Source organism: Cervus elaphus, chromosome 23, assembly GCF_910594005.1.
Source record: "Cervus elaphus chromosome 23, mCerEla1.1, whole genome shotgun sequence".
NCBI lineage: Eukaryota > Metazoa > Chordata > Mammalia > Artiodactyla > Cervidae > Cervus > Cervus elaphus.
Genome location: NC_057837.1, coordinates 43,717,726 through 43,745,569, shown reverse-complemented (window position 1 = coordinate 43,745,569; position 27,844 = coordinate 43,717,726). Strand labels below are relative to the sequence as shown.

At 39.6% G+C, this 27,844-nt stretch overlaps 1 protein-coding gene across 2 annotated transcripts; it reads right to left on the bottom strand.

Annotated features, from left to right (window-relative positions):
* Positions 1–301: 301 nt before the first annotated feature.
* On the bottom strand, positions 302–23,430 carry LOC122681805 (dihydrodiol dehydrogenase 3-like). 2 transcript variants are annotated; one of them, XM_043884259.1, is made up of 10 exons: positions 23,215–23,430; positions 22,107–22,281; positions 13,983–14,150; positions 12,762–12,878; positions 7,997–8,074; positions 7,457–7,579; positions 4,511–4,620; positions 3,209–3,374; positions 2,932–3,014; positions 302–586 (listed from the first exon to the last, which is right to left on the bottom strand). In XM_043884259.1, the coding sequence occupies exons 2-10, from the start codon at positions 22,197–22,199 to the stop codon at positions 544–546; spliced, it is 981 nt and encodes a 326-aa protein (XP_043740194.1). In that variant the 5' UTR covers positions 22,200–22,281; positions 23,215–23,430; the 3' UTR covers positions 302–543. The 2 variants fall into 2 exon arrangements, with proteins under 2 accessions (XP_043740194.1, XP_043740195.1); XM_043884260.1 differs by having other exon boundaries at positions 22,107–22,274.
* Between the last annotated feature and the right edge of the window lie 4,414 nt (positions 23,431–27,844).

Genomic DNA, 27,844 nt, shown 5'->3' with positions numbered 1-27,844 from the left:
TCAGTAAGACAGATCCTTGAAAGATAAATTCCTTCTTGATCATGCAAGAGGTCACATGACCTACCATGATGACACTTAGACCTGCATTATGTATAGTGTCAATAAAATGTCTTTTCATGCAGAGCCCTCTGTCTTCAAACTTACATCCCTGGGCCTTGACTTCTAGAGGACAGACAGTTTCCAGAGCATTCTGAGATGCTCTTCCTGGGTTATAGCTCTCAAATTTGGCTTGAACAAAATTTTCCATTTCTTTCTCAGATCAGCTGATTCATTTTCAAAGGAAAACACACCAAATTTATTAAATGGGTTAATCAGAGGTTATTTTTATTTTTCATCCTTTCTTTTTTATTTTCCAAATTATTTTGTTACCAGGAAAACTAGTATCTATATTTGAAATCTTTATTATTTCATAAAAACTTTTTTAAAGATAAATCAGCTTTCAAAAGTCAGAAACTTCTTTTAAACACCTCCACCAAGTACAGAAATGCTCTTCAGAACCCTAGAGAAAAAGTTCTGGTAGAATGGATAGTGGGCAGTTCACAGTCAATATTCTTCAGAAAATGGATACTCAGGGTGATCAACCCACCTGAAAGAGAAAGAGGAGGAATACTTTATTAAATCTGTCATGTTGTCATAGAGACCATTACTCTGTGATGCAGTCACGATGGGCTAAAGCTTGAAATCCAGAAACACATCCCATCTTTTCCCCCCGAGAAGCACAAGCAGGTATCTGTTCCATGAGCACATGGCACCTGCATGTCCAGTCCCAACACTCATGTGTAATATTCACCCCACAGTGACAGGTAGTTTGACTCAGGTTACAATTTATAAGAGGGTGCAAGACCTAACAACTAACTGTGGAGATCATTTCAATACCACTTTCAACCCTAAGTGGTGAGAAGGATCACAAGTAAGGAATTCCTTGCTGTTTCTCATACATCCATTCAAAGTAATATTGAGCATATCCCAAAATACAGGTGCTTCCATTAAGGAATTACATTAAACTGAAGAAATATCACATACACCTAAGTAATCATACCTATAAAATGTGATTACTGCTTTCTTAATTTGTATTATATGACTACATTCATTATTTATTAATTAACATTACTGCTGTTTTCCTTCCTTATAGTCTGATTTTTCTTTCTAAATTTGTTCTTTTCAATTCAGTTCATTAAAGAGTGCATCCTGAGCCATTCCATGTGCCAGGAGCTGTGCTATCGACACAAACCTACAAGGATGAGTAAGTCTAGGCATTCACAGCATAATGAAGGAGAACACAGAATATGCTTAACAGTTTTTGAGAACAAAAAAGTAACTTGCTATCTTTTCTCATTTTTCATCATGTCTTTTTTCAGAATCACAATACACATATACATATGTATGCGTACACTCTAAGTTGCTCAGTTGTGCCCCACTCTTAGCGACCCTAAGGACTATAGCTCACCAGACTTCTCTGTCCATGAGATTCTCTAGGCAAGAATACTGGAGTGGGTTGCCTGCACTGCTCCAGGGGATCTTCCCACCCAGGGATCAAATGCATCTCTTGTGTCTTCTGCATTGGCAGGCAGGTTCTTTAGCACTATGACCACCTAGGAAGCCATAAACATGTATATGTATATATAAATATAAAAAAATATATCTTCTTTACAAACAAGGTGGCTTCCCAAGTAGCTCAGTGGGTAAAGAGTCTTCCATGGACAGAGAATCTCATGGACAGAGGACCCTCGTGGGCTACAGTCTGTAAGGTCACAAACAGTCAGACATGACTAAAGACTGTGAGCACTATAAACAAAAGGAGTTTTGAGATCTTTCATTTGAAACTAAAATTTCATTTCATCACTAATTTGTGTTCCCTTCTCTCTAAACTCCCTTCCAACTTCTCCCTGTTTGATTAGTATTCTGTCTTTTCAATCCTGACATCCTCCTGCAGTAATTAGGCAACTGGAGTTCAATGTTAGTGACTAAGTCAGAGTCAGGGAGACAGGAGCTCCCCAGGGAATGGAACCCTGGTGGACAAAGGCTACACTGTGGTAAGTCTGAACTCAAGAAACCAGAAGACCCACACAATCTTACCTGGGGTGTGTCCTACTAAGGACACAGCAGTCACTGGAGGATCAGTTAAGCTCATGATCTCCTTATAATTCAGTTGGTGACATTTTAAGGATGAGGAAATGGGAGATGTGATGGGGGAAAGGTCAACAAAGAAATAAATTTGGAAGAAATAGATGGTGCCTTGGTAAAGAAAAGTCCACCAGGGAGAAAATCCACCAGACACTTAGCAGAGCTAGTGGAGGCAGGCTCACTGTGACTTCTCACACTGAAGCATGTTGGTCTTCATGGGCCCCTCCTCCAGAAATAATATCCACAATGCATTTACAATTGTGTTAGGATAAGCAGGAGTGTAATTCAGGATGGATTCCTTATTACAGAGTCATTGTGTATCATTTCCTCCTAATTCTATAAAGAATTAAAGGTGAAACATTTGCATCAGTCCCTGAAAGAAGGAGCCTGGTAGGTTACAGGCCATGAGGTCCCAAAGAGTCAGACAAGACTGAGCAACTAACGCGTTCACTTTCACTTTCTGAAAGAAGAGTGAACTGCAGACACTGCGCCCTCTGTGTCTGCTAGGTCCCTCGGGCCTTAGAGGAGGGACACCAGGCACAGGGATTAGAGACACAAAGTAGCAAATTCACCACAGTGTCAACTCTGAGTTGTCCTGGGACCAATCACATTCTGTTGGTGAGAGACGGAGTTCTGGAGGAAACCTCTGTTCTGAGGTTGGCAGGAAGACCCTGGTTTACTCCCACACTGGAAATCAGGACTCTCTTCCAAGAATTAAGCTTTTGAAAAGCTTAGATCTCCTGCTGACCTGCTGGCTACAAAAGAAAACAAAACAAAAAAAACTGTGCATGTGAAACAGTCACTTACATTAGATATTCATAATATCTTATATTTCTGTTGATGCCATCAATTGCTTCCATGTCTTCTGGAGTCAGTTCAAAACCAAACACCTAGAAGGAAGGAAGAATCCTATTAATCTCTGCCCCAAGGAGCCGGCCTCCCCCTGGAGACTGGAGGACATTTTAGGTGGATGCAGATAAGAAGAGGGGACAGGGAAGTTGTGTCTGTCCAAGCTGGACAAGGAATGACCCTCGTGAAGGATATCTCTTAGGAGCCCTCTGCCCACAGCCCCACTCATCATCACCTGCATATTCTCTTTGATCCGCTTCTTGTTGTAACTCTTGGCCAGAACCACAACCCCACGTTGCATCTGGTAGCGAAGGGCAACCAGAGCTGGAGTTTGCTTGTGCTTTTTGGCAATGGCAGAGAGAACCGGGTCCTCCAAGAGAAAGGGGACGTTTGGATCCAACCTGGAAGGAAATTCGTAAGTTCTGAGGAGCTGAGACTGAGTTTATGAAGTTTATGAGTTTATGAAGAGGCTTCCCAAACAGACCAGTATCTCTACTCTAGACCAGTGCTTCTCAAACTGTGGTCCATGGACCAGCAACATCTGCATCACCTGGGATCTTGTTAGAAATTCCATGGCTTAGCTGAAGACAAACTGAATCAGAACCTCAACTGTGTCACTTCCCATTCTGTATTTACAAAGATCTGCAGGTGATTTGGGTGCATTATTGAGTTGAGACCAGGACTGCCAAACGCATGGATTTTGTTTCCTTTTTACTTCTCTGTGGTTGTTTTCTTCTCCAATCAGAGCTCAAAAATAAAGACAATGGCTTGAAAGGAGAATGTGATGCAAAAGATTGCAAAATATTTTTTCCTTTAACTTACACTTGTCTCAGGTGTTGATAAAAGCTGAGTAGTCTAAAAATGAAAACCATGCTTTTCATGATTATTTACATTGTGCAATTCTTCTACAAATGTTTATAAAATGGTTCAAATTATACTTATTTTTCAATCATGATGCACCTGGGAATTACATATTATTATCCTGATTTGGGGCTTCCTTCATGGCTCAGATGGTAAGGAGTCTGCCTGCAATGCATGTTGAATCCCTGGGTCAGGAAGATCCCATGGAGAAGGTAATGGTTACCCACTCCAGTATTCTTGCCTGGAGAATTCCATGGACAGAGGAGCCTGGAGGGCTACAGTACATGGGGTCACAAAGAGCTGACACGACTGAGCAATTAATGTTATCCTGATTTTAGAAATAAAGTGAGGGAAGCTTGGAAAGTCTATTAGTAGTAATGTGCTCATCAGTCCATAAATAAGTAAATTATGACAAAGCTTATGTCTTAGTTTTCAAATGGGGGAATATATAGAGATTTTAAAGTAGACACTTGTGTTAAAATCTATATACAAGACAAATGCAATGTAAGAAAACTGGCTGGATAATACGAAGACAAAAGAGAATTTCTCCCATCTGTCTTCTCTCCCCTCTGCCTGTTAAGAGTTATCTTCAAAGCACTGAGTGCAGTATAATAACATTTTCATCAAAAATAGAGTTTTAGATAAACTCACTGTTGCCATCAATAATGTTTATTACCATTGTAATGATCGCTGGGATCCCAGAGCACCATAGGCAACAAGGACAATATCATGTGACTTGCAGAACTCCAGCAGCTTGCTCTGATTGAGATAAGGGTGACATTCCACCTGTAGAATGCCAGTATAGAGAATGTTAGATTATATGGAAAGGTAATGTGCCAGAGAAAGCTTAAAAGTAAAAATTATATGCCAGAGAAAAGTTGTGTCACATCACATTATGACTGGAACCACCAAAGAGAGAAATACTTTAAAAAGAAATTTATATCTCTGTTCTCTGAGAAGGTAAAAAATAATGACATTACTGAAAGCAAGTAATTCTATGGACCAGATCTTGGTTGCTGAACACTACTGAACACCCCCAACACACGTGCTTAGTTCCAGATCTGGGACAGGAAAAGAGCTTTCTAAGCCTTGGACATCAAACTATGCCAGAAAGAAAGAAATTGCACAAAGTTTTATGAAGAAATGTCTGAAGGACAAAAGAACCAGTTTGATGGGTTCCCACTGGTGACATTTAAGTAGATTTGAGAACCAAAGGGAGTTATGAATGAAAACAAATGTAGCACACAGAGGCAATAAAAATCCCAAAGAGGAAAAAAAAAAAAACCATTTCCCACCGCAGACTGTGACTATTACAACAAATCCTTTTTCAGAAACTGACAATTAATGGGAAGGAATGAAGATTTTTACAGCCTTATAGGAATGTTGTACTTAGTCGTTCAGTCATGTCCAACTCTTTGCAAGCCCGTGGACTGTAGCACACCAGGCTCCTCTGTCCATGGACTTCTTCAGGCAAGAATACTGGAGTAGGTTGCATGCCCTCATCCAGGGGATCTTCCCAACCCAGGGATCAAACCCAGGTCTCCCTCACTGAAGGCACATTCTTTACCATCTGAGCCACCAAAGAAGTACAAGAATACTGGAGTGAGTAACCTATCCCTTCTCCAGGGGAACTTCCTGACCCAGGAATTGAACTGTGGTCTCTTGCATTGCGGCTGATACTTTACCAGCTGAGCTACCAGGGAATAGGTATGTTTTATCCTGAATTAATGAGGGAATTTTATTTTTACAATAAAATGTCAGGTCAGAAGATTAAAAAGAGCATTTAAAATGGAAAATAATGAAAAACATTCCAATGAATGAAGGTAGAAGTCATCAATGGATTCTCAACCATTACATGAAAACTTGGGGGAAATCAAACTTCCCCTAATGATGGTTATTGTCCAACAGATGACTAGGTAATTTCAATAGGGAAAATACACATCTCCAAATAAAAGATCTAGCTGTTAATAGCTTTACCAGGAGAACAAACGTACTGTCACGCACAGTGGGACAACTTGTCACTATGTACTTCCAACCAAGGTTCATTTAAGGGACAAAGCATGAAACTGACATTTTCTTGTCAATATATTTAACCTTAATATAGTAAGACATTCAGATTTAACTATTAATTTACATAATCTAGGATTACAGAAACAAGTTAATTAGCATCACAAAATAACAATGATAAATACATTCTATTTGTCAAAACTTGTCTGGATATTCTGGTAACATAAAGATTGAGAGACCATTCTAAGTTAAAAGTGCTTGATAAAGATGATTCAAAGTGACATAGGAACCACAATCAGACCCAGATCAGCAAAATTATATATATATGTAATGTATGTATATAGATATATATATATTCTCTGCCATACTCCTAACTTTTCTAATATCTGAAAATTTTCACATGAGAACATAGGAGCAAAACAAAACTAATGTCAGGATCACATTAATTTCCAACTTTTATAATTGAGAAGATTATGTATACATATATATATACACAAATATATACACACACATATATATAATTGATATAAATATGTATTTCTTGCATTATAGAAGATTCTTTTTCCTTAACTGAAAGTTAAAGACTTTAACTTAAGACTCTGGTACATATGAAATAAGACCATTCCAGAAGGATAAATACTACATGACATATATATCATATATAAGTTAAAATATATACGGAGAGGGGTCAAACTCAGAATTAAATGGTAGAGTGCTTGTCACCAGGGGGTGGGAAGTGGGAAAAACCAGGAACTGCTAATCCTAATAAATCTCAATTATACAAGATGAATAAACTCTAGATTTGCTGTACACCACTGTCCCTAGAGTTAATAACATTATTGTATTGTATAGTTAAAAATTTGGTAAAAGGATAGATTTCATGTTAAGTTTTCTCACAAAGTAAAAATAGAACCAAAAAAGTAAGAGCCACAGAAAGACATAGAAAAAATGTGTTTCACAATTTTATGCTAGAAATAGATGTGGAAACCAGAATAAGACTGAGTAAATCACAAGGTCTGCTCTAATTCCTGAGTAATCCTTCCATCAACTGTCAGGATCCCCCTAAGCATTTAGCTTCATCCTCTAACCTGGGTGACTTTCATAGTCTCCAGTAGATTTCTCTGTACTGTGCTCCCTGTTGAAGCTGGGACACTAAGACTAAGGATTCAGGCATCCAAACTCCACACAAAGCCTTGACACCTGTCTCACCTGGTTTTTCTCTTTATTTACTTCCCATTCCGTGTTTTCATGGTCTTCCTTCCTGTACAGAGTTTCATCTGATCACTTTCATGCTGATTTCTGGTCATGCTTTCAGCTCAAGGGAACACCTCCTTCCTCTAAGATCTGAGGGACTAGTCTAACCCCCTTCACTTCCATTACCTTCCCTCAGGCATCATCACAATTTAGCAGGAAGCTATCCCCACCGTTTCCACCCAGATCTTATCAAAGATACTGTTACAGATTCTATTCACATTGTCCAGACAGAGGCTCTGCACTCTAGAACCTTCTGTCCCCAAAGGTCGGATGAACAGGAGGGAAGGACAGACAGACATCTGGCTCCAGCACAAGAAGGCGGTTCTGAAGAGCAGGAGGGAGAGGAGTCAAGGCTGCTCACCTGGTTGCAGACGGGCTTGTACTTGAGCCCTGGCTTGTTCAGGATCTTCTCCAGCTGCTTGTGGTTGAAGTTGGACACCCCGATGGACTTGGCCAGCCCTGCGTCCTTACACTTCTCCAGGGCCTGGGAGGGAGGGGTGGTGAGCAGTGATGAACAGTCACTTGGAATGGGCAATAGAAAAGATTAATGATTACAAAAAAAAAATATTAAAAGTGTCTCTTGTCAAGAATTAGCATTGATTATAAGGAAGAAAAAAGGGGAAGAAGTTCATGACACAAGAAGAATTACAGTATCCTCCTTAGAAAAACCCCAGAGAAGATACATCACATGGAAGGAAATAGATGCCTGTCTTCACATTCCCAAATTCTCCTCCACTGTTCTTCTCTATCAACATTTCAGCAATAGTTTCCTCCCCTACGACCCCAGCATCACAGCCCTTAGATTCAAGAACTGCTCAGTCTGATGGTCCACTGCCCATTCTCACAGGTGGAAGAAATGAAGGAGGTACCCCACCTCTCCTGGCTCCTTCCCTAGACTCACCTCCCATGTGCAACAGAGATCCACTGAGTCATATATCATTTTTCCATTTTCATCTGTTGGGAAAAGTGCCTCACCTGGCTGGAATAGAAGCAATCATTTTAGAGATGTTACCAAATAATTTCTCACACTTAGCCAGAGAGAGGGCACTGAAAGAGGGTATCAGAGGGCAGACAGATTGAAACCACAATCACAGACAACTAGCAGATCTGATCACATGGATCACAGCCTTCTCTAATTCAGTGAAACTAAGCCATGCCATGTAGGGCCACCCAAGACAGAGGGGTCATGTTGGAGAGTTATGACAAATGTGGTCCACTGGAGAAAGGAATGCCAAAGCACTTCAGTATTCGTGCCTTTAGAACCCTATGAACAGTATGAAAAGGCAAAAAGATAGGACACTAAAAGATGAACTCCCCAGGTCCATAGGTGCCCAAAATGCTACTGCAGATCAGTGGAGAAATAACTCCAGAAATAATGAAGGGACAGAGTCAAAGCAAAAACAACACCCAATTGTGGATGTGACTTGTGATAGAAGCAAGGTCCAATGCTGTAAAGAGCAATATTGCATAGGAACCTGGAATGTTAGGTCCATGAATCAAGGCAAACTGGAAGTGGTCAAACAGGAGATTGCAAGAGTTAATGTTGAATTCTAGGAATCAGTGAACTAAAATGGACTAGAATGGGTGAATTTAACTCAGATGACCATTATATCTACTACTGTTGGCAGGAATCCCTTAGAAGAAATGGAGTAGCCATCATAATCACCAAAAGAGTTCAAAATTCAGTATCTGGATGCAATCTCAAAAAAGACAGAATGATCTCTGTTTGTTTCCAAGGCAAACCATTCAATATCACAGTAATCCAAGTCTATGCCCCAATCAGTAACACAGAAGAAGCTGAAGTTGAACGGTTCTATGAAGACCTACAAGACCTTTTAGAACTAACACTAATAAAAGATGTCCTTTTCATTATAGGGGACTGGAATGCAAAAGTAGGAAGTCAAGAAACACCTGGAGTAACAGGCAAGTTTGGCCTTGGAGTACAAAATGAAGCAGGGCAAAGGCTAATAGAGTTTGGCCAAGAGAACACACTAGTCATAGCAAACACCCTCTTCCAACAACACAAGAGAAGACTCTTCACATGGACATCACCGGATAGCCAACACTGAAATCAGATTGATTATCTTCTTTGCAGCCAAAATGGAGAAGCTCTATACAGTCAGCATAAACAAGACCGGGAGCTGACTGGCTCAGATCATTAACTCCTTATTGCCAAATACAGACTTAAATTGAAGAAAGTGCGGAAAACCACTAGACCATTCACATATGACCTAAATTAAATCCCTTATGCTTATACAGTGAAAGTGAGAAATAGATTCAAGGGACTAGATCTGATAGACAGATTTCCTGATGAACTGTGGACAGAGGTTCATGACATTGTACAGGAGACAGGGAGCAAGACAATCCCCAAGAAAAAGAAATGCAAAAAAGCAAAATGGCTGTCTGAGGAGGCCTTAGAAATAGCTGTGAAAAGGAGAAGTGAAAAGCGAAGGAGAAAAGAAAAGATATACCCATTTGAATGCAGAGTTCCAAAGACTAGAAGGAGAGATAAGAAAGCCTTCCTCAATGATCAGTGCAAAGAAATAGAGGAAAACCATAGAATGGGAAAGACTAGAGATCTCTTCAAGAAAATCAGAGATACCAAGGGAATATTTCATGCAAAGATGGGCTCAATGAAGGACAGAAATGGTATAGACCTAATAGAAGCAGAAGATATTAAGAAGAGGTGGCAAGAATACACAGAAAAACTGTACAAAAAAGATCTTCAGGACCCAGATAATCATGATGGTGTGATCACTCACCTAGAGCCAGACATCCTGGAGTGGGAAGTCAAGTGGGCCTTAGGAAGCATCACTGGAAATAAAGCTAGTGGAGGTGATGGGATTCCAGTTGAGCTATTTCAAATCCTAAAGGATGATGCTTTGAAAGTGCTGCACTCAATATGCCAGCAAATATGGAAAACTCAGCAGTGGCCATGGGACTGGAAAATATCGGTTTTCATTCCAGTCCCAAAGAAAGCCAATGCCAAAGAATGTTCACACTACTGTACAACTGCACTCATCTCACACACTAGCAAAGTAATGCTCAAAATTCTCCAAGCCAGGCTTCAGCAGTGTGTGAACTGTGAACTTCCAGATGTTCAAGCTGGATTTAGAAAAGGCAGAAAAACCAGAGATCAAATTGGCAACATCTGCTGGATCATTGAAAAAGCAAGAGAGTTCCAGAAAAACATCTATTTATACTTTATTGAGTATGTCAAAGCCTTTGACTGTGTGAATCACAATAAACTGTGGAAAATTATGAAAGAGATGGGAATACCAGACCACTTGACCTGCCTCTTGAGAAACCTGTATGGAGATGAGGAAGCAATAGTTAGAATTGGACATGGAACAACAGACTGGTTCCAAATAGGAAAAGGAGTATGTCAAGGCTGTATACTGTCACCTTGCTTATTTAACCTATATACAGAATACATCATGAGAAATGCTGGGCTGGATGAAGCACAAGCTGGAATCAAGATTGCTGGGAAAAATATCAATAACCTCAGATATACAGATGACACCACCCTTATGGCAGAAAGTGAAGAGGAACTAATGAGCCTCTTGATGAAAGTGAAGCAGGAGAGTGAAAATGTTGGCTTAAAGCTCAACATTCAGAAAACTAAGATCATGGCATCTGGCCCTATCACTTCATGACAAATAGATGGGGAAACAGTGGAAACAGTGGCAGACTTTATTTTGGGGGACTCCAAAATCACTGCAGATGGTGACTGCAGCCATGAAATTAAAAGACGCTTACTCCTTGGCAGGAAAGTTATGACCAGCCTAGACAGCATGTTAAAAAGCAGAGACATTACTTTGCCAACAAAGGTCTGTCTAGTCAAGGCTATGATTTTTCCAGTAGTCATGTATGGATGTCAGAGTTGGACTATAAAGAAAGCTGAGCACAGAAGAATTGATGTTTTTGAACTCCAGTGTTGGAGAAGACTCTTGAAAGTCCCTTGGACTATAAGGAGATCCAACCGGTTCATCCTAAAGGAGATCAGTCCTGAGTGTTCATTGGAAGGACTGATGTTGAAGCTGACACTCCAATACTTTGACCACCTGATGGGAAGAGCTTACTCATTGGAAAAGACCCTGATGCTGGCAAAGATTGAGGGCAGGAGAAGAAGGGGACGACAGAGGATGAGATGGTTGGGTGGCATCACCGACTCAATGGACATGAGTCTAATTAAACTCTGGAAGTTTGTGCTGGACAGGGAGGCCTGGCGTGCTGCAGTCCATGGGGTCACAAAGAGTTGGACACGACTGAGCGACTGAACTGAACATTAAGCCAGCTTGCCACGCACATCTGGGACTAGGATGCTAAACCTACATGAGGTATGTTTACAACATTCCGGATACTAATATTTGCAAAGTGGCTTGCAAATGGAGTTATCAGCAATGTTTTTAAAAGGCTATTTTCCACTAATCTCTTATATTTACTGTATGTTTTGATAGATATTATTTCCCTACATTCTCCTGGGAACTGTCAGTGCCTTAAGTGAAATTTTTTCTTCCCCTTATACTTTCCTCTTGCAAAATGCCTCTATTGTGCAGGAAGTAACAGTAAATTATGCCTTGCTGCTGGCATAAAAATTTCCATTTTGACCTGGACTAAATATCAGAATTCCTTCACACTCTGAACATCAGATAGCTTCAGGACATACACATGAACCAGCAAGGTTCTCCTTAGACTGATAAGTTGTGTGGAAGATGCAGACATACTCTCAAATATTCTGGATTGATGAAGCTTGAACTGATCAAGGTCAATCTGCCAGTGACGGAAAGTGCTGAGAAAAGCATCAAGCAAATTAAGAGTGATGTTATTACAAGAAACAGAAAACAGGAGACATTTCTGTCAAGTATTAGGAATCCTGAAATCTATGTAGATGGGAATTACCATCTACATAGTCCAATAAACTCTTTGGCAAAGGATGTCTTGAGTAGAATTCTGTATATTCTGTATTCAAAGAATGAGTTCTTCATAATAGACTTTGTTCTTGTTACTTTGCTTTGGCTGTGCCATGAAACCCATGCTGTATCTTAGTTCCTTGAACAGGAATTGAAACCACTCCCTCAAAACACCCTGACTCAGCAACGAAAGCACACAGTCCTAACCACTGAAACAACTGGAAAATTCCTCTCCACATAATACAGTTCTTAACGGCTAAGTGCAGTCTGCAAAGGTCACTGTGAACACAGGTGACAGTGGGCAAGGTCTCCCAAGTCCAGAGAAGACTGTGAGGTTTAGACTCACCCAGAAGGACACCTCCAAATCCACAAAATGTGAAAGGGTGAAAGATGAGAAGACTTCATCCTGTTCAGGTGTGAGGCTGTGTCAGTGCTCAGCACTCTTTCCCGAACTCTGTAGTGAGATCCCCAGACTCTGAGTCCTAATCAGCGCCATGCACAGAACTTGCCTATTTCTACTACCTCAAGATTTCGAGGCCTAGAAACTTAGATTATTTAACTCATTTCTCTGGAGGCAGGTAAGAGATTCAAAGAACCTCCCCAAAATGATGAGCACAAATGATTATTTAGGGGATTCCACTCTAGTGTAATCTTTCCTTCAAACCTACTAAGAAAAATCTTGTCACCATCCATGCAAGTTATAGACATTCTGACCCAAGAAATAAAACAGAGCTGATCACAGAAATCACCTACCACCAGAGCCACTGGCTGATGAATAATATAGAGATCGACATATTCCAGTTGAAGATCTTTCAGTGACTTTTCCAAGGCTGGTCGGACCAACTCTGGTCGAAGGAAAGTGGACCAAACCTGCAGAGATTAAACAAAGGAAGCTGTGGGAAATGATTGCTGCATGTAATTGTGCTTATCTTCTTTTACTTAATAATTAGACGTTATTATTGGTTAGAAAGAGATGACCATGGGAAAAACCGTTCCATTTCTTCTTGAGTTCCATTCTTTATCTAACCTAGCCATGTAAATTTCATTATTTGATTGAATTTGTCATCAGTACATCTTTCACAATGGAAAGAAATGAATCAAGATATAAATAACTTTATCAAATAATTACTATGCACATCAACTGAATTATGCTTGATAGAGTGTAAAAGCACAAACTTAGTCTAATTTGATCAAACAATCCATCTTCTCAAAGTTAATTACTATCTTGTTTACATAACTGTAGGGAAAAGTGCTTTGAACACATTAATATGAGCAGAACATAATTTGAGACACTTTGGCTAGATTTTGTGTAATGCACAAAGTGCCTCTCAAATGCTCTCTTGCTCTTGGAGATGAGAACTGAGATACAGATTGTGAAGAAATTTGAGAAGTCTCCCAGATGATAAGAAAAGCTATAATCTGCTCCCAGGTTGTCTGGGAGTAAGTAAGTAAAGTATTCATTAAGTAAATATAGTATAGTTTTAGTCACTCAATTGTGTCCGAATCTTTGCGACCCCTGGACTGTAGCCCACGAGGTTCGTTTTTCCATCAGATTCCCAGGAAACAATACTGGAATGGGTAGCCATTTCCCTCCCCAGTGGATCTTCCTAACCCAGGGATCAAACTAACATCTCCTGCAATTTCAGACAGATTCTTAACCATCTGAACCACCAGGAAAGCCCTGACTCATTAGCCCATACTAAGTCACATGGCTCTGCTCTAGGTTCAAAGAAGTAAAGTGACTTTAATTTAAAATTAAAATTTGAACACAGCAATGATGAGAAAGTTACAATTACTGTCTTTGAGGGGGCACAGTGAGAGGAGAAGGATACTAAGTTTAAGGTACTAGATTTAATACGTGTGGGAAAAAAAAGGGGTACCAATTAGCACTGTTCAGCAAACTACTGATCCTATTACATAATTTTCATCTGCCCCCAGTCACTTGCACACACACACACACAACACACACAGAACCTTTGAAGTGTAGAATATGTCTTCTCTCTTCACAGTGCCATCTTCAATCTTGCTTCGAATGGCTTGGCCAACCTGCTCTTCATTTTGGTACAAATGAGCACAGTCAATATGGCGAAATCCAACCTCTATAGCAAATTTGGTGACCTCCAGAGCTTCACTCTTAGGAACCTATGTAAGCAAGAAAAGCAGTTGTTGAATATTCACATGATTAAGAGATTGCTAAGGCACAAGCTTGATCGTACTAAGAACCAACATTTCTTTATGCCTTTGTTTAGCTCTTTATATGTAGTGATGGACCTATGACAGTTTCCCTGAACGTTCCTGGTCAGCAATTAAATGGGCACCCAGGAACCTTTCAACCCCAGGTGATCAGTAGTTGATCACAGGCATCAGAGAATTCCAAGCCCACCACCAGTTTCAGTGATTTGCTGAAAGAACCCAAAGGACTCAGAATAAAATTGTAGTCATGGATAGGATTTGTACTGTGAGATGTCTGAAGCAAAATCAACAAAGGTACAAGATGTATGATAAAAACATCAAGACTGGACTGTACCCCATGAGACTCCTCTGTCCATGGGGTTTGCAGGCAAGAATACTGGAGTTGGCTGTCAGTTCCCTCTCCAGGGCATCTTCCCAACCCAAGGATCGAACTCAGGTCTCCAACATTTCAGGCAGATTTTTTACCATCTGAGCCACCAGGGAAGCCCTGATTCATTAGCCCATATTAAATCACACTTCTCTGGTCTAGGTTCGAAGAAGTAAAGCGACTTTATTTATTTATTTTTTCCATTTATTTTTATTCGTTGGAGGCTAATTACTTTACAATATTGTAGTGGTTTTTGCCATACATTGACGCGAATCAGCCATGGATTTACATGTGTTCCCCATCCCAATCCCTACCACCACCCCCACCCTCCTGCCTCCCTCTCCATCACATCCCTCTGGGTCTTCCCAGTGCACCAGCCCTGAGCACCCATCTCATGTATCCAACCTGGGCTGGTGATCTGTTTCACCCTTGATAGTATACTTGTTTCAATGCTGTTCTCTCTGAACATCCCACCCTTGCCTTCTCCCACAGAGTCTAAAAGTCTGTTCTGTACATCTGTGTCTCTTTTTCTGTTTTGCATATAGGGTTATTGTTACCATCTTTCTAAATTCTATACATATGCATTAGTATGCTGTATTGGTCTTTATCTTTCTGGCTTACTTCACTCTGTATAATGGGCTCCAGTTTCATCCATCTCATTAGAACTGATTCAAATGAATTCTTTTTAACGGCTGAGTAATATTCCATGGTGTATATGTACCACAGCTTCCTTATCCATTCGTCTGCTTCCATGTCCTGGCTATTATAAACAGTGCTGCGATGAACATTGGGGTGCACGTGTCTCTTTCAGATCTGGTTTCCTCAGTGTGTATGCCCAGGAGGGGGATTCCTGGGTCATATGGCAGTTCTATTTCCAGTTTTTTAAGGAATCTCCACACTGTTCTCCATAGTGGCTGTACTAGTTTGCATTCCCACCAACAGTGTAAGAGGGTTCCCTTTTCTCCACACCCTCTCCAGCATTTATTGCTTGTAGACTTTTGGTTAGTAGCCATTCTGACTGGCGTGTAATGGTACCTCATTGAGGTTTTGATTTGCATTTCTCTGATAATGAGTGATGTTGAGCATCTTTTCATGTGTTTGTTAGCCATCTGTATGTCTTCTTTGGAGAAATGTCTGTTTAGATCTTTGGCCCATTTTTTGATTGGGTCATTTATTTTTCTGGAATTGAGCTACAGGAGTTGCTTGTATGTTTTTGAGATTAATCCTCTGTCTGTTTCTTCATTTGCTATTATTTTCTCCCATTCTGAAGCCTGACAGATTAAAATCCCTGTAGTTAACACCGACTACACTGGAAGGGGCCTATAGATATTGAGAAGTGTAAACTGGAACAAGGAGCTATCTGAAACTGAACTGAACCCACACTGCCCACAACAGCTCCGGAGAAATTCCTAGATATATTTTTACTATTTTTTTAATTAAAAAATTTTTTTTCTTTTCTTTCTTTTCCTTTTTTAAAATTTTTTCTTTTATTTTATTTTAAAATTCCCTATTACTCTTCTATGACTCCTTAAATTTCATTTCCATATATATTTTTAATATTTTTTAATTAAAATTTTTTCCCGTTTTCTTCTTTTATTTTCTTTTAAAGTCCTCTATTACTCCTTAATTTTTTCAGAAAAAATTAAGCAGAAGGAAAGAAATCTTAAAAATTAGGGCAGAAATAAATGCAAAAGAAACTAAAGAGACCATAGCAAAAATTAACAAAGCTAAAAGTTGGTTTTTTGAAAAAATAAACAAAATTGACAAACCGCTAGCAAGACTCATTAAGAAACAAAGAGAGAAGAACCAAATTAACAAAATTAGAAATGAAAATGGAGAGATCACAACAGAAAACACTGAAATACAAAGGATCATAAGAGACTACTACCAGCAGCTCTATGCCAATAAAATGGACGACTTGGATGAAATGGACAAATTCTTAGAAAAGTATAACTTTCCAAAACTGAACCAGGAAGAAATAGAAGATCTTAACAGACCCATCACAATCAAGGAAATCGAAACTGTAATCAAAAATCTTCCAGCAAACAAAAGCCCAGGACCAGATGGCTTCACAGCTGAATTCTACCAAAAATTTAGAGAAGAGCTAACACCTATCTTACTCAAACACTTCCAGAAAATTGCAGATGAAGGTAAACTTCCAAACTCATTCTATGAGGCCACCATCACCCTAATTCCAAAACCAGACAAAGATGCCACAAAAAAAGAAAACTACAGGCCAATATCACTGATGAACATAGATGCAAAAATTCTAAACAAAATTCTAGCAAACAGAATTCAACAACATATTAAAAAAAATCATACACCATGACCAAGTGGGCTTTGTCCAGGAATGCAAGGATTCTTTAATATCCACAAATCAATCAATGTAATACACCACATTAACAAATTTAAAGATAAAAACCATATGATTATCTCAATAGATGCAGAGAAAGCCTTTGACAAAATTCAACACTCATTTATGATTAAAACTCTCCAGAAAGCAGGAATAGAAGGAACATACCTCAACATAATAAAAGCTATATATGACAAACCCACAGCAAGCATCACCCTCAATGGTGAAAAATTGAAAGCATTTCCCCTGAAATCAGGAACAAGACAAGGGTGCCCACTCTCACCACTACTATTCAACATAGTGTTGGAAGTTTTGGCCACAGCAATCAGAGCAGAAAAAGAAGTAAAACTAATCCAGATAGAAAAAGAAGAAGTGAAACTCTTGCTGTTTGCAGATTACATGATCCTCTACATAGAAAACCCTAAAGGCTCTTCCAGAAAATTACTAGAGCGAATCAGTGAATATAGTAAAGTTGCAGGATATAAAATTAACACACAGAAATCCCTTGCATTCCTATATACTAACAATGAAGAAACAGAAAGAGAAATTAAGGAAACAATACCATTCACCATTGCAACAAAAAGAATAAAATACTTAGGAGTACATCTACCTAAAGAAACAAAAGACCTATACACAGAAAACTATAAAACACTGATGAAAGAAATCAAAGAGGACACAAACAGATGGAGAAACATACCGTGTTCATGGATTGGAAGAATCAATATTGTCAAAATGGCTATTCTACCCAAAGCAATCTATAGATTCAATGCAATCCCTATCAAGCTACCAACGGTATTTTTCACAGAACTAGAACAAATAATTTCACAATCTGTATGGAAATACAAAAAAACTCGAACAGCCAAAGTAATCTTGAGAAAGAAGAATGGAACTGGAGGAATCAACCTGCCTGACTTCAGACTCTACTACAAAGCCACAGTCATCAAGACAGTGTGGTACTGGCACAAAGACAGAAATATAGATCAATGGAACAGAATAGAAAGCCCAGAGATAAATCCACGAACCTATGGACACCTTATCTTTGACAAAGGAGGCAAGGATATACAATGGAAGAAAGACAACCTCTTTAACAAGTGGTGCTGGGAAAACTGGTCAACCACTTGTAAAAGAATGAAACTAGAACACTTTCTAACACCATACACAAAAATAAACTCAAAATGGATTAAAGATCTAAATGTCAGACCAGAAACTATAAAACTCCTAGAGGAGAACATAGGCAAAACACTCTCCGACATAAATCACAGCAAGATCCTCTATGACCCACCTCCACGAATATTGGAAATAAAAGCAAAACTAAACAAATGGGACCTAATGAAACTTAAAAGCTTTTGCACTACAAAGGAAACTATAAGTAAGGTGAAAAGACAGCCCTCAGATTGGGAGAAAATAATAGCAAATGAAGAAACAGACAAAGGATTAATCTCAAAAATATACAAGCAACTCCTGCAGCTCAATTCCAGAAAAATAAATGACCCAATAAAAAATAGGCCAAAGATCTAAACAGACATTTCTCTAAAGAAGACATACAGATGGCTAACAAACACATGAAAAGATGCTCAACATCACTCATTATTAGAGAAATGCAAATCAAAACCTCAATGAGGTACCATTACATGCCAGTCAGGATGGCTGCTATCCAAAAGTCTACAAGCAATAAATGCTGGAGAGGGTGTGGAGAAAAGGGAACCCTCTTACACTGTTGGTGGGAATGCAAACTAGTACAGCCGCTATGGAGAACAGTGTGGAGATTCCTTAAAAAACTGGAAATAGAACTGCCATATGACCCAGGAATCCCCCTCCTGGGCATACACACTGAGGAAACCAGATCTGAAAGAGACACGTGCACCCCAATGTTCATCGCAGCACTGTTTATAATAGCCAGGACATGGAAGCAACCTAGATGCCCATCAGCAGATGAATGGATAAGGAAGCTGTGGTACATATACACCATGGAATATTACTCAGCCGTTAAAAAGAATTCATTTGAACCAGTCCTAATGAGATGGATGAAGCTGGAGCCCATTATACAGAGTGAAGTAAGCCAGAAAGATAAAGAACATTACAGCATACTAACACATATATATGGAATTTAGAAAGATGGTAATGATAACCCTATATGCAAAACAGAAAAAGAGACACAGAAGTACAGAACAGACTTTTGAACTCTGCGGGAGAAGGTGAAGGTGGGATGTTTTGAAAGAATACCATGTATATTATCTATGGTGAAACAGATCACCAGCCCAGGTGGGATGCATGAGACAAGTGCTCGGGCCTGGTGCACTGGGAAGACCCAGAGGAATCGGGTGGAGAGGGAGGTGGGAGGGGGGATCGGGATGGGGAATAAGTGTAACTCTATGGCTGATTCATATCAATGTATGACAAAACCCACTGAAATGTTGTGAAGTAATTAGCCTCCAACTAATAAAAATAAAATAAAATAAAATTCCCTATTACTCTTCTATGACTCCTTAAATTTCATTTCCATATTTATTTTTAATATTTTTAAATTAATTTTTTTCCCTTTTTCTTCTTTTATTTTCTTTTATAGTCCTCTATTACTCCTCTATTACTCCTTAATTTTTTCTCATATATTATTACTATTTTTTAATTAAAATTTTTTTCTTTTTTCTTTTTTTAAATTTTCTTTTAAAGTCCTCTGTTACTCCTTAATTTTCATTTTCATTTCACTATAACCTTGCAAAATAAAAGACCCTATTTTTAAAGCAAACTTCATATATATTTCTTAAAGCGACTTTAATGTAAAATTAAAATTTGAACACACCAATAATGAGAAAGTTACAATTATTCTCTTTGCGGGGGTGGGGGGCATGGTGGGAGGAGACATGTACTAGATGTACGATACAAGTATGTGTGTAAAAACGAGTTACTAATAAGCACCATTCACCAAACTACTGATGCTATTACCTAAAGGTGGTATCAATAAACATCTACAGCAAATAGATGAGTAAACAATTGAAACAGTGACAGACTTTATTTTCTTGGGCTCCAAGGTCACTGCAATTGGTGACTGTGGCCATGAAGACATAAAAGACCCTTGCTCCTTGGAGGAAAAGCTAGGAACAAACTAGACAGCATATTAAAAATAGAGACATTACTTTGCCAACAGAGAGCTGTCTAGTCAAAGGTATGGTTTTTCCAGTATCACGTATGGATGTGAGAATTGGACCATAGAGAAAGCTGAGCACCAAAGAACTGATGCTTTTAAACTGTGGTGTTGCAGAAGATTATCGAAGATCCCTTGGACTGCAAGGAGATCAAACCAGTCAATCCTAAAGGAAATCAGTCCTGAATATTCATTGGAAAGACTGATGCTGAATTTCCAATTTTTGGCCACCTGATGTGAAGAACTGACTCGTTGGAAAAGACCCTGATGCTGGGAAAAATTGAAGGCAGGAGGTGAAGGGGATGACAGAGGACGAGATAATTGGATGGCATCACCAACTCGATAGACATGAGTTAGAGCAGGCTCTGACAGATGGGTGATGAACAGGGACGACTGGCGTGCTGCAGTCCATGGGGTCACAAAGAGTTTGGACATGACTGAGCAACTGAACTGAACTGAAATGCATCAAGAAACCAGGTGAAAGCTTCTAAGACCTGTGTCTACCAGTACATCACACAGAAAACGCCAAAGGAAAACTGTATCTATTCAATCTGTACAAAGTGATGTTCTCATGTAACTATCTATTGTTAATGATTAACACAATCAAGCTAGTTAACAGATCCTTCATCTCACATAGCTAACTTTGGGGAGTGTTTGTGAGAATACTTAATATCTATTCTCTTATAAAATTTCAAAATATAATCCATTATATTTAAGTATAGTCACCATGCTGTACATCAGGTCTCCAGACATTCATCGCATTACAAAAGGTCTGGACCTTTGACCAACATCTTTCCATTTTTCCTAACCTTGTCCCCAGCTTCTGGTCGCCATTCCTCTACACTCTGTTTCTATCAGTTCAATTTTTTAGATTCTATCTTTGAAGACAAAATGCTGTACTTGTCTTTCTATTTCTGGTTTATTTCACTTTGCTTACTATTGTCCAGATTCACCTGTGTGGTTGCAAATGGTGGAAATAACTTCCCTTTTCAAGCTGAATAATATTTCAATATGTTTCTGCAATCCAGGATCTTTCATGTTCCAAGGAGGTAGATGCTTGCTCCAAGTTCCCCCTGTTGGGTCTAGTCCTGGTTTTCCTGATGATCTCGTGCCTTGTGGGATGTACTGCGGAATGAACCAGGGAGCTTCAGTACTAGCCTGGACCCTTCCCTCCACTCACCACATTTTGCAAAGTGAACAATCGCTGTTTTTTGTCTGCAAAATGTCTCTGAATATTTTCTTCTATTCTATAAATTAGAAAAGTGAGATTCAAAGTTTAAAAAGACCAGTCCCTTGTCACAACTACAATACTCTAAAGACAAGATGGACAGCAAATTTTCTGGCTTCCAGTCTAGAGACTTGTCCACTAGTCCCTCTTATGCCCAAGGACTGAGAACTATACTCTAATAAAAAGACACTACAAAACCCAAGGATAGAGTACAAAGCCTGTCCTGTAAGATTGTAGCTTATCCCCTCAAATGTATAATGTAGCTTATCCCCTCAAACTTTTTCCCATCAGAAAAAGTTTCCAAGCAGAAAAAGAATCACAAGGCAAAGCATAGCTGCCGTGTGTCGCCTGGACTGAGCAAGTATCCCCCAGTAGAAAAGCAAGTCGCTCCCATTAGATTTCAGTCACCTCATCTTCAGGACCTTCCACCTCAAATACCTGCTTTGGAAGGAGGGAAGAGTTCTGGAATGAAATATACAGAGAAACCCCACCATTGCAATCGCCCTCAAAGCCAAACAGCTGACAGTCAGTGTTCTAGACAGCCGAGTCTCACCTCTTCTGACAAACTGGGAAAGACACAGAAACTGTAGAGAAACCCAGAGTAATCTGCAGGTGAGCACAGCCTCAGACCCTGATGCAGAGTGGAGACTGGATGCTCTCTCCCCTTTCACAGGGCATGGTTCTAGCCTGGCTAGTGGAACAACAAGATCCTCCCAGAGTCACACAGGAGCTCAGTGCTTGACAGACCAAGTTCTCTTCCATTCATGTTACCTCCACTTACTATTTATATCTCAACCCCAAATCACTACTCTTACCTCTGGAGGTGCGAAAGTGCCGAATCCCAGAACAGGAATGAAGTGGCCATCATTAAGCTTCACTTTCTTCTGATTTTTGGGATCCATTGCCATTTCTCTGACTAAGCAGGTTCTGATTTTTCCCTTCTGTCTTCACAATTGATAAACACCAGGATGGTCACGCCCCAGCTGCACTCTCCAATGTTAGCAGATACATTGTAGGAGGGGCAAGGTGAAACCAATACCCAGGGCATAAGAAGAGGATTGAAGCCAATTAACTTGTTTGCTTCTTTATCAATGCAATTTTAAATTATATAATAATGAGATTGAAAAATTATTGACCATATGTTAAGCTAGAAACTTCCACACAATTTTTTTTTCATTTTTCCAATATTAAGCTTAATATTTATCAAACATCAATTGAAAAAATTTAACTCTTTTACCATACATACACACACACATTCACAGAACCACACAATTTAAGCGAGTGTTTAATAAACATTTTATAAAATCTTATTTCTTAATAAAGAAAACCAAAGGACAATGAATTTGCCTTTTTACATTTCCCACCAGGATAATTATGTTCTATCTAGACCCAACAGTGGTGAGATTCTGAAAAGAATATCAAAACCACAAATTATGACAATGTGTTTATTGGAGATTGATTATTAATAGTTTTTGGATATCATGTGCATTGTGCAAAAAGACCCTTACAGGGGTTAATTCTTTGACTTAGTTACATAGCCTTTAGAAAGATATCATAATGGAAATGATAATGAGTTCATATACTTTACTATCTTGCTCAATGGTTAGTCATAAATGAAGAACCTGTACACAGGTTAAATTGTAACAAATGGACAGAGTTAGGGAGATCAAGATGCATTGATACAATGGGATGTTGTGAAGTCAAATAAAATATAACACATGGAGTGATGTCAGCAAAATGGTGAGCTAGGAAGTGTTGAGTTCTCCCTTAGAAATGTAACAATCAGAAACCAGATGAAAAACCGCACAGGACCTCTGAAATCAGTCAAACAGTAGAAGTCTACAGGAACACGTTGAACACACAATCAGGAAAATCCCAGAACTGAGAGGAAGGACATTTTATTGTGTTTTTTCTCACACTTACCTCTCCCCTGACTTGAACAGTGAAGTCTTGATCTATAATGGGTATCAGCTCTGTTCCCAGCTGCCTCCAGCAAACCAGACTGATCACAAAAACCTTAATGCAGTGTTCTGTTTGGGGGCTGCCTGAAGACTGGTGTCTGTTTCACCTAAATCTAGGCTTAAACTGAAGAATAGCTGCAATAGCTCATTACTGTTGCAGGGGAGACTATATACATGGTGCCAGGGACAAGGAAGTAAGGGTGGATACATAGACTAGAGCATATAAAGCCCTGAGTAGAACTGGGGTGTGGATTTTGGGGACAGAGGGCATTTTAAAACAGCCATACATTCAGGGGAATCAAAGAGGCACACCTCCTCCAGGCAAGATGCTGACTCACTCAGATATGAACTGAGTGCCCTTAGCTTGACTACTGGGCTAATCGCAGGACGAAAGCATGCCAAGTTAACTAGTGAAGGCCAGTCAGGGCATGGCACAAATCTGCAAAGACTGGGTATTTTGCACTTGTTTCAGGTGCCCAATTGTGAACACACTCGCTCCCCAGACACATAAACCTCAATATGCAGCAAAGATTCACACATACAAGACACAAATATGGAACTCTTAAAAGAAAAACTAGAACGGAAGCTTCATGACACTAGATTTGGATATGTCACCAAAGCACAGGCAACTGAAGAAAAAACAGGTAAATCAGTACTCATCAAAATTCAAAATGTTTTTGCATCAAAGGAAACTTAATACAAAGGTTGTGAAAAGTCAACCCACAGAAAGGGAAAAAAACTGCAAATCACATTTATGATAAAGCTTAATGGAATGGAACTTCCTGGAAACACCCTAAAACTTTATCTCAAATCACTTGGCTCAACTGCCAAGTTCTCTTGGTGACCTTTACTCTTTGCTGCTTTCAGTTCAGTTCAGTTCAGTCAATCAGTCGTGTCCAATTCTTTATGACCCCATGGACTGCAGCACACCAGTCTTCCCAGTCCATCATCAACTCCCGGAGTTTACTTAAACTCATGTCCATTGAGTCGGTGATGTCATCCAACCATGTCGTCCTCTGTCATTCCCTTCTCCTCCCACCTTCAATCTTTCCCAGCATCAGAGTGTTTTCAAATGAGTTGATTCTTTGCATCGGGTGGCCAAAGTATTGGAGTTTTAGCTTCAACATTAGTCCTTCCAATGAATATTCAGGACTGATTTCCTTTAGGATGGATTGGTTGGATCTCCTTGCTGTCTATTTCCATAATTAACCTTCTGACTATCCCTGCTTATTGAAGAAAAACGTAAAGTTTTTATATTTCTTCACTCATTCTGAGTTTGTGTTGACTACCACCATTTCTCTTCCCTACTGAATTCAAAGCATTTTCTAAGAGCGTTTGGATTTACACCTTGGACTAGTCCTATTGTTTCCCAACTAGCAGACATGGACATGGTAGAAACTATCACAGTCTTTGTGAACAGCCGACACACAGGAAAGGAAAACACATTGTTCCACAAACATCACACCAAGCACTCTCGTGTATTCTCTCCACACCCTCCAGTACCAACTTCTATTTCTCTTTGACTTCAGTTTTCTACACAGTGCATCCCAAACTATAGTAACTGTGAGGACAGGATGATGGTAAGCTCCAGGTGATGGTGGCCCCAGTACTTTGGTCACGTCCCCTGGTTCCTGCTTCTGTTCCCTCCCCTCCATGTCTCTGAACCACCACCTGTTCTTCTTCATCTTTATATTCTTTCTCTTACCGGATCTCAGAGTTTGAGGGAACTTGAAGGCCTGTCACAATCAGAGGATAAGTGTGATCAGATCACAACAGGAATAAAGTGCTACACCATGAAGCATCTTTATTATAGAAGGAGCTGATAATAATATAAAAGAAATCTCAGATTCTCAAGGACGTGTTCAAGGAGTTCTTCTTCAGTTCAGTTCAGTTCAGTCACTCAGTTCTGTCTGACTGTTTGCGACCCCATCGACTGCAGTCCACCAGGCTTCCCAGTCCATCACCAACTTCGGGAACTTACTCAAACTCATGTCCATAGAGTCGGTGATGCCATCCAGCCATCTTATCCTCTGTTGCCCCCTTCTATTCTTGCTTTCACAGAGTAAGTGTGATCAGATCACAACAGGAATAAAGTGTTACATCCATAAACATCTTTATTATAGAAGGGGTTGATAAAAGTGTATAAGAAATGCTCAGATTCGCAAGCAAGCATTCACGGATCTCTTCTTAGGTGATGTGCATTTCAACATCTGCTGGGTGTTCATCCACTCCGTCTTCAGTGAGAACAATTTCTTCATGTCCTGAAGCAAGCACACCTATTGTTCTTGTTCTGATAACTAGAAAATTCTTCTCAATATAGTGTTCATGATTTCCACCCACAAATTCAGATGAATAAGAAGAAAATACAGTTATTCCTTCTTGGAATTGATCTTTCTTGGAAAATTGTAGCTGAAGAACATACTCTAGTCTAGATACAGAGCCAAGATTGGGAGTACCCCCATCTTCAGGGACTAGCTTCACAGAGACACTCATTGTCCCAAGTCCTTTGTGCATTCAGGTCCAGCTGCCTGCATGGTGGTCAGCCCAGCTACAGAGGGTAAAGAGGATTACTGCTTTGAGGTCTCAATGTCTAATTGTTGATACAAAACAGAAACAAGAAAAAAGTCTTATTACAATCACCTAACAGTGTGTGGCTAGAAGACAACTTCAGACCGTGCTGGGAGAAAAGATCCCACATCAGGTCAAAGAAAATCTCTCTCAGACAGTATCTGGAAGCTTTTACTTGTGAATTTTGGCATTCACAGTAGAAACATACCAAGGACTACTGCTCAAATATACAGAAATTCAGGGTCATTCATCTTACTATTTGGTCACAAACTTTTAAAGTTGCTTTCAGTCAAGTCTGTGTTCCTCAACTCTACAGTACCTTTAGTTTCCCTTTTGAGGAAGAACCCTGACCTGGTGGATACACAACACATTTAATGTACACAACACATCTAGTGGATCCAAGGGGGACACCTCTTTACTCACCACCCAGGTAACACTAGATTTGCTGTCACATGTACACAGACATGGCTTTGGCAAACTGATGCAAAACTGCTCTTGCAATTCTTGTTCAGTTCCAGGCTAAAAGACACAAAGCCTGCCCCTATTATGTAAAGTTCACTCATCCACTCCCTATAGCTCAAAACTATGCAACATTTTCTTTTTTTATGCATTAAAAATTTTTTTTAGTTGGAGGAAAATTGCTATACAACATTGTTTACTTTTCTGCCATACAACAACGTGATTCAGTAATAATTATATTTTCTTAATTGATAAGATTTGAACTTATATCAACCCCTGCTTGATTTCTATGTTTACTTAGCAATTAGAAGAGTCAGAATGCAGTATGACTGGAGCAAAGGTTAGAACACAAGAATGGTTAGACAATAGTGCATTGCCTTGGGGATGTTAGATTCTTTATGAAGAAAGAAGCAGGTAATGACTCATAAACTACACCTGTTAGGTGTTATTAGATGTCTGCAAAGAAAAAGCATAAATAACTCAAACTCTAAAAGGTCTTCCCAATAGGGGGAAGGGATACTTAAGGGTTTGGGATGGACAAGTACACACTGCAATGTTTAAAAGGGATAACTGACCTACTGAATAGAACAGGGAACTCTGCTCTATATTATGTGGCAGCCTGCATAAGAGAAGTTTTGGGGGGAAATGGATACAAGAATACATATGGCTGAGTCTCTTTGCTGTCTGCCTGAAATCATCACAACATTGTCAATAGGCTATACTCTAGTATAAAATAAAAAGTTAAAAAATAAAATAAATCAGTAAAAGGATCTTCCTAAATATCCATCTACAGCATAGCTGCATTCAACTTACTTCTGAAAGTTTTATAAAAATGCAAATTCCTGGGCCCACCCAGGAATATAGGAGAAAACAAAGAGGAAGTTGGTCTGGCTCCCTGTCAGTAAAAATCCAGTTTGTGGATTTGGCTGCAGGGTGGACTTGAACTAAAGAAGACAGAAATGGGAGGGAACCATGTTCCCCATGACTGGGGACCCCTTCAGCAAGGAACTGATTCCCCTTTTCCTTTCATTGTTGTCCCATAAGTACACTCTGGTTGACTCTGCTCTTAAAATATATCCCTATTCTAATAACTTCTGACCACTTTTACTGCTCGCTCATTCCATGGTCTAGGTCAATATCATCTCTCGCCTGAATTTTTGTAGAGCCCTAAAAGAGGAATATTTTTCCTCCTTTTTTCCCCACAATGTAACACCTGTGCTTAGTCACTCAGTCGCATCCGACCCTTTTCCACCCTATGGGCTGTAGCCTGCCAGGATCTTCTGTCCATGGATATTCCAGGCAAGAATACTAGAATGGGTTGCCATTTCCTCCTCCAGGGAATATTCCTGACCCAGGCATTGAACCCACATCTCCTGTATGTCCTGCATTGGCAGGCAGATTCTTTACTACTGTGCCACCTGGGAGGCCCACCAGAACTTATTCCATATCCCCCATATGACATAAAACATAGAAATGATATTTTGGAAAGCACTAACCTTGGAGAACCTATGTGAAGGTGCATGGAAGAATTATAAATGCATGCAAGAATGTATTATGTGCCAGAA

What these genes read in the sequence shown, in the direction of transcription:
- LOC122681805 (XM_043884259.1), bottom strand. Translation starts at nt 22,199, where the DNA reads ATGGCAATGGATCCCAAAAATCAGAAGAAAGTGAAGCTTAATGATGGC. An exon ending in ATCAGCCAGTGGCTCTGGTG is followed by an intron (nt 8,075 to 12,761) that starts GTAGGTGATTTC and finishes CTTCTATTCCAG; the next exon opens with CCAGGTGAGGCACTTTTCCC. An exon ending in TCCCAGCGATCATTACAATG is followed by an intron (nt 3,375 to 4,510) that starts GTAATAAACATT and finishes ATTTCCTTCCAG; the next exon opens with GTTGGATCCAAACGTCCCCT.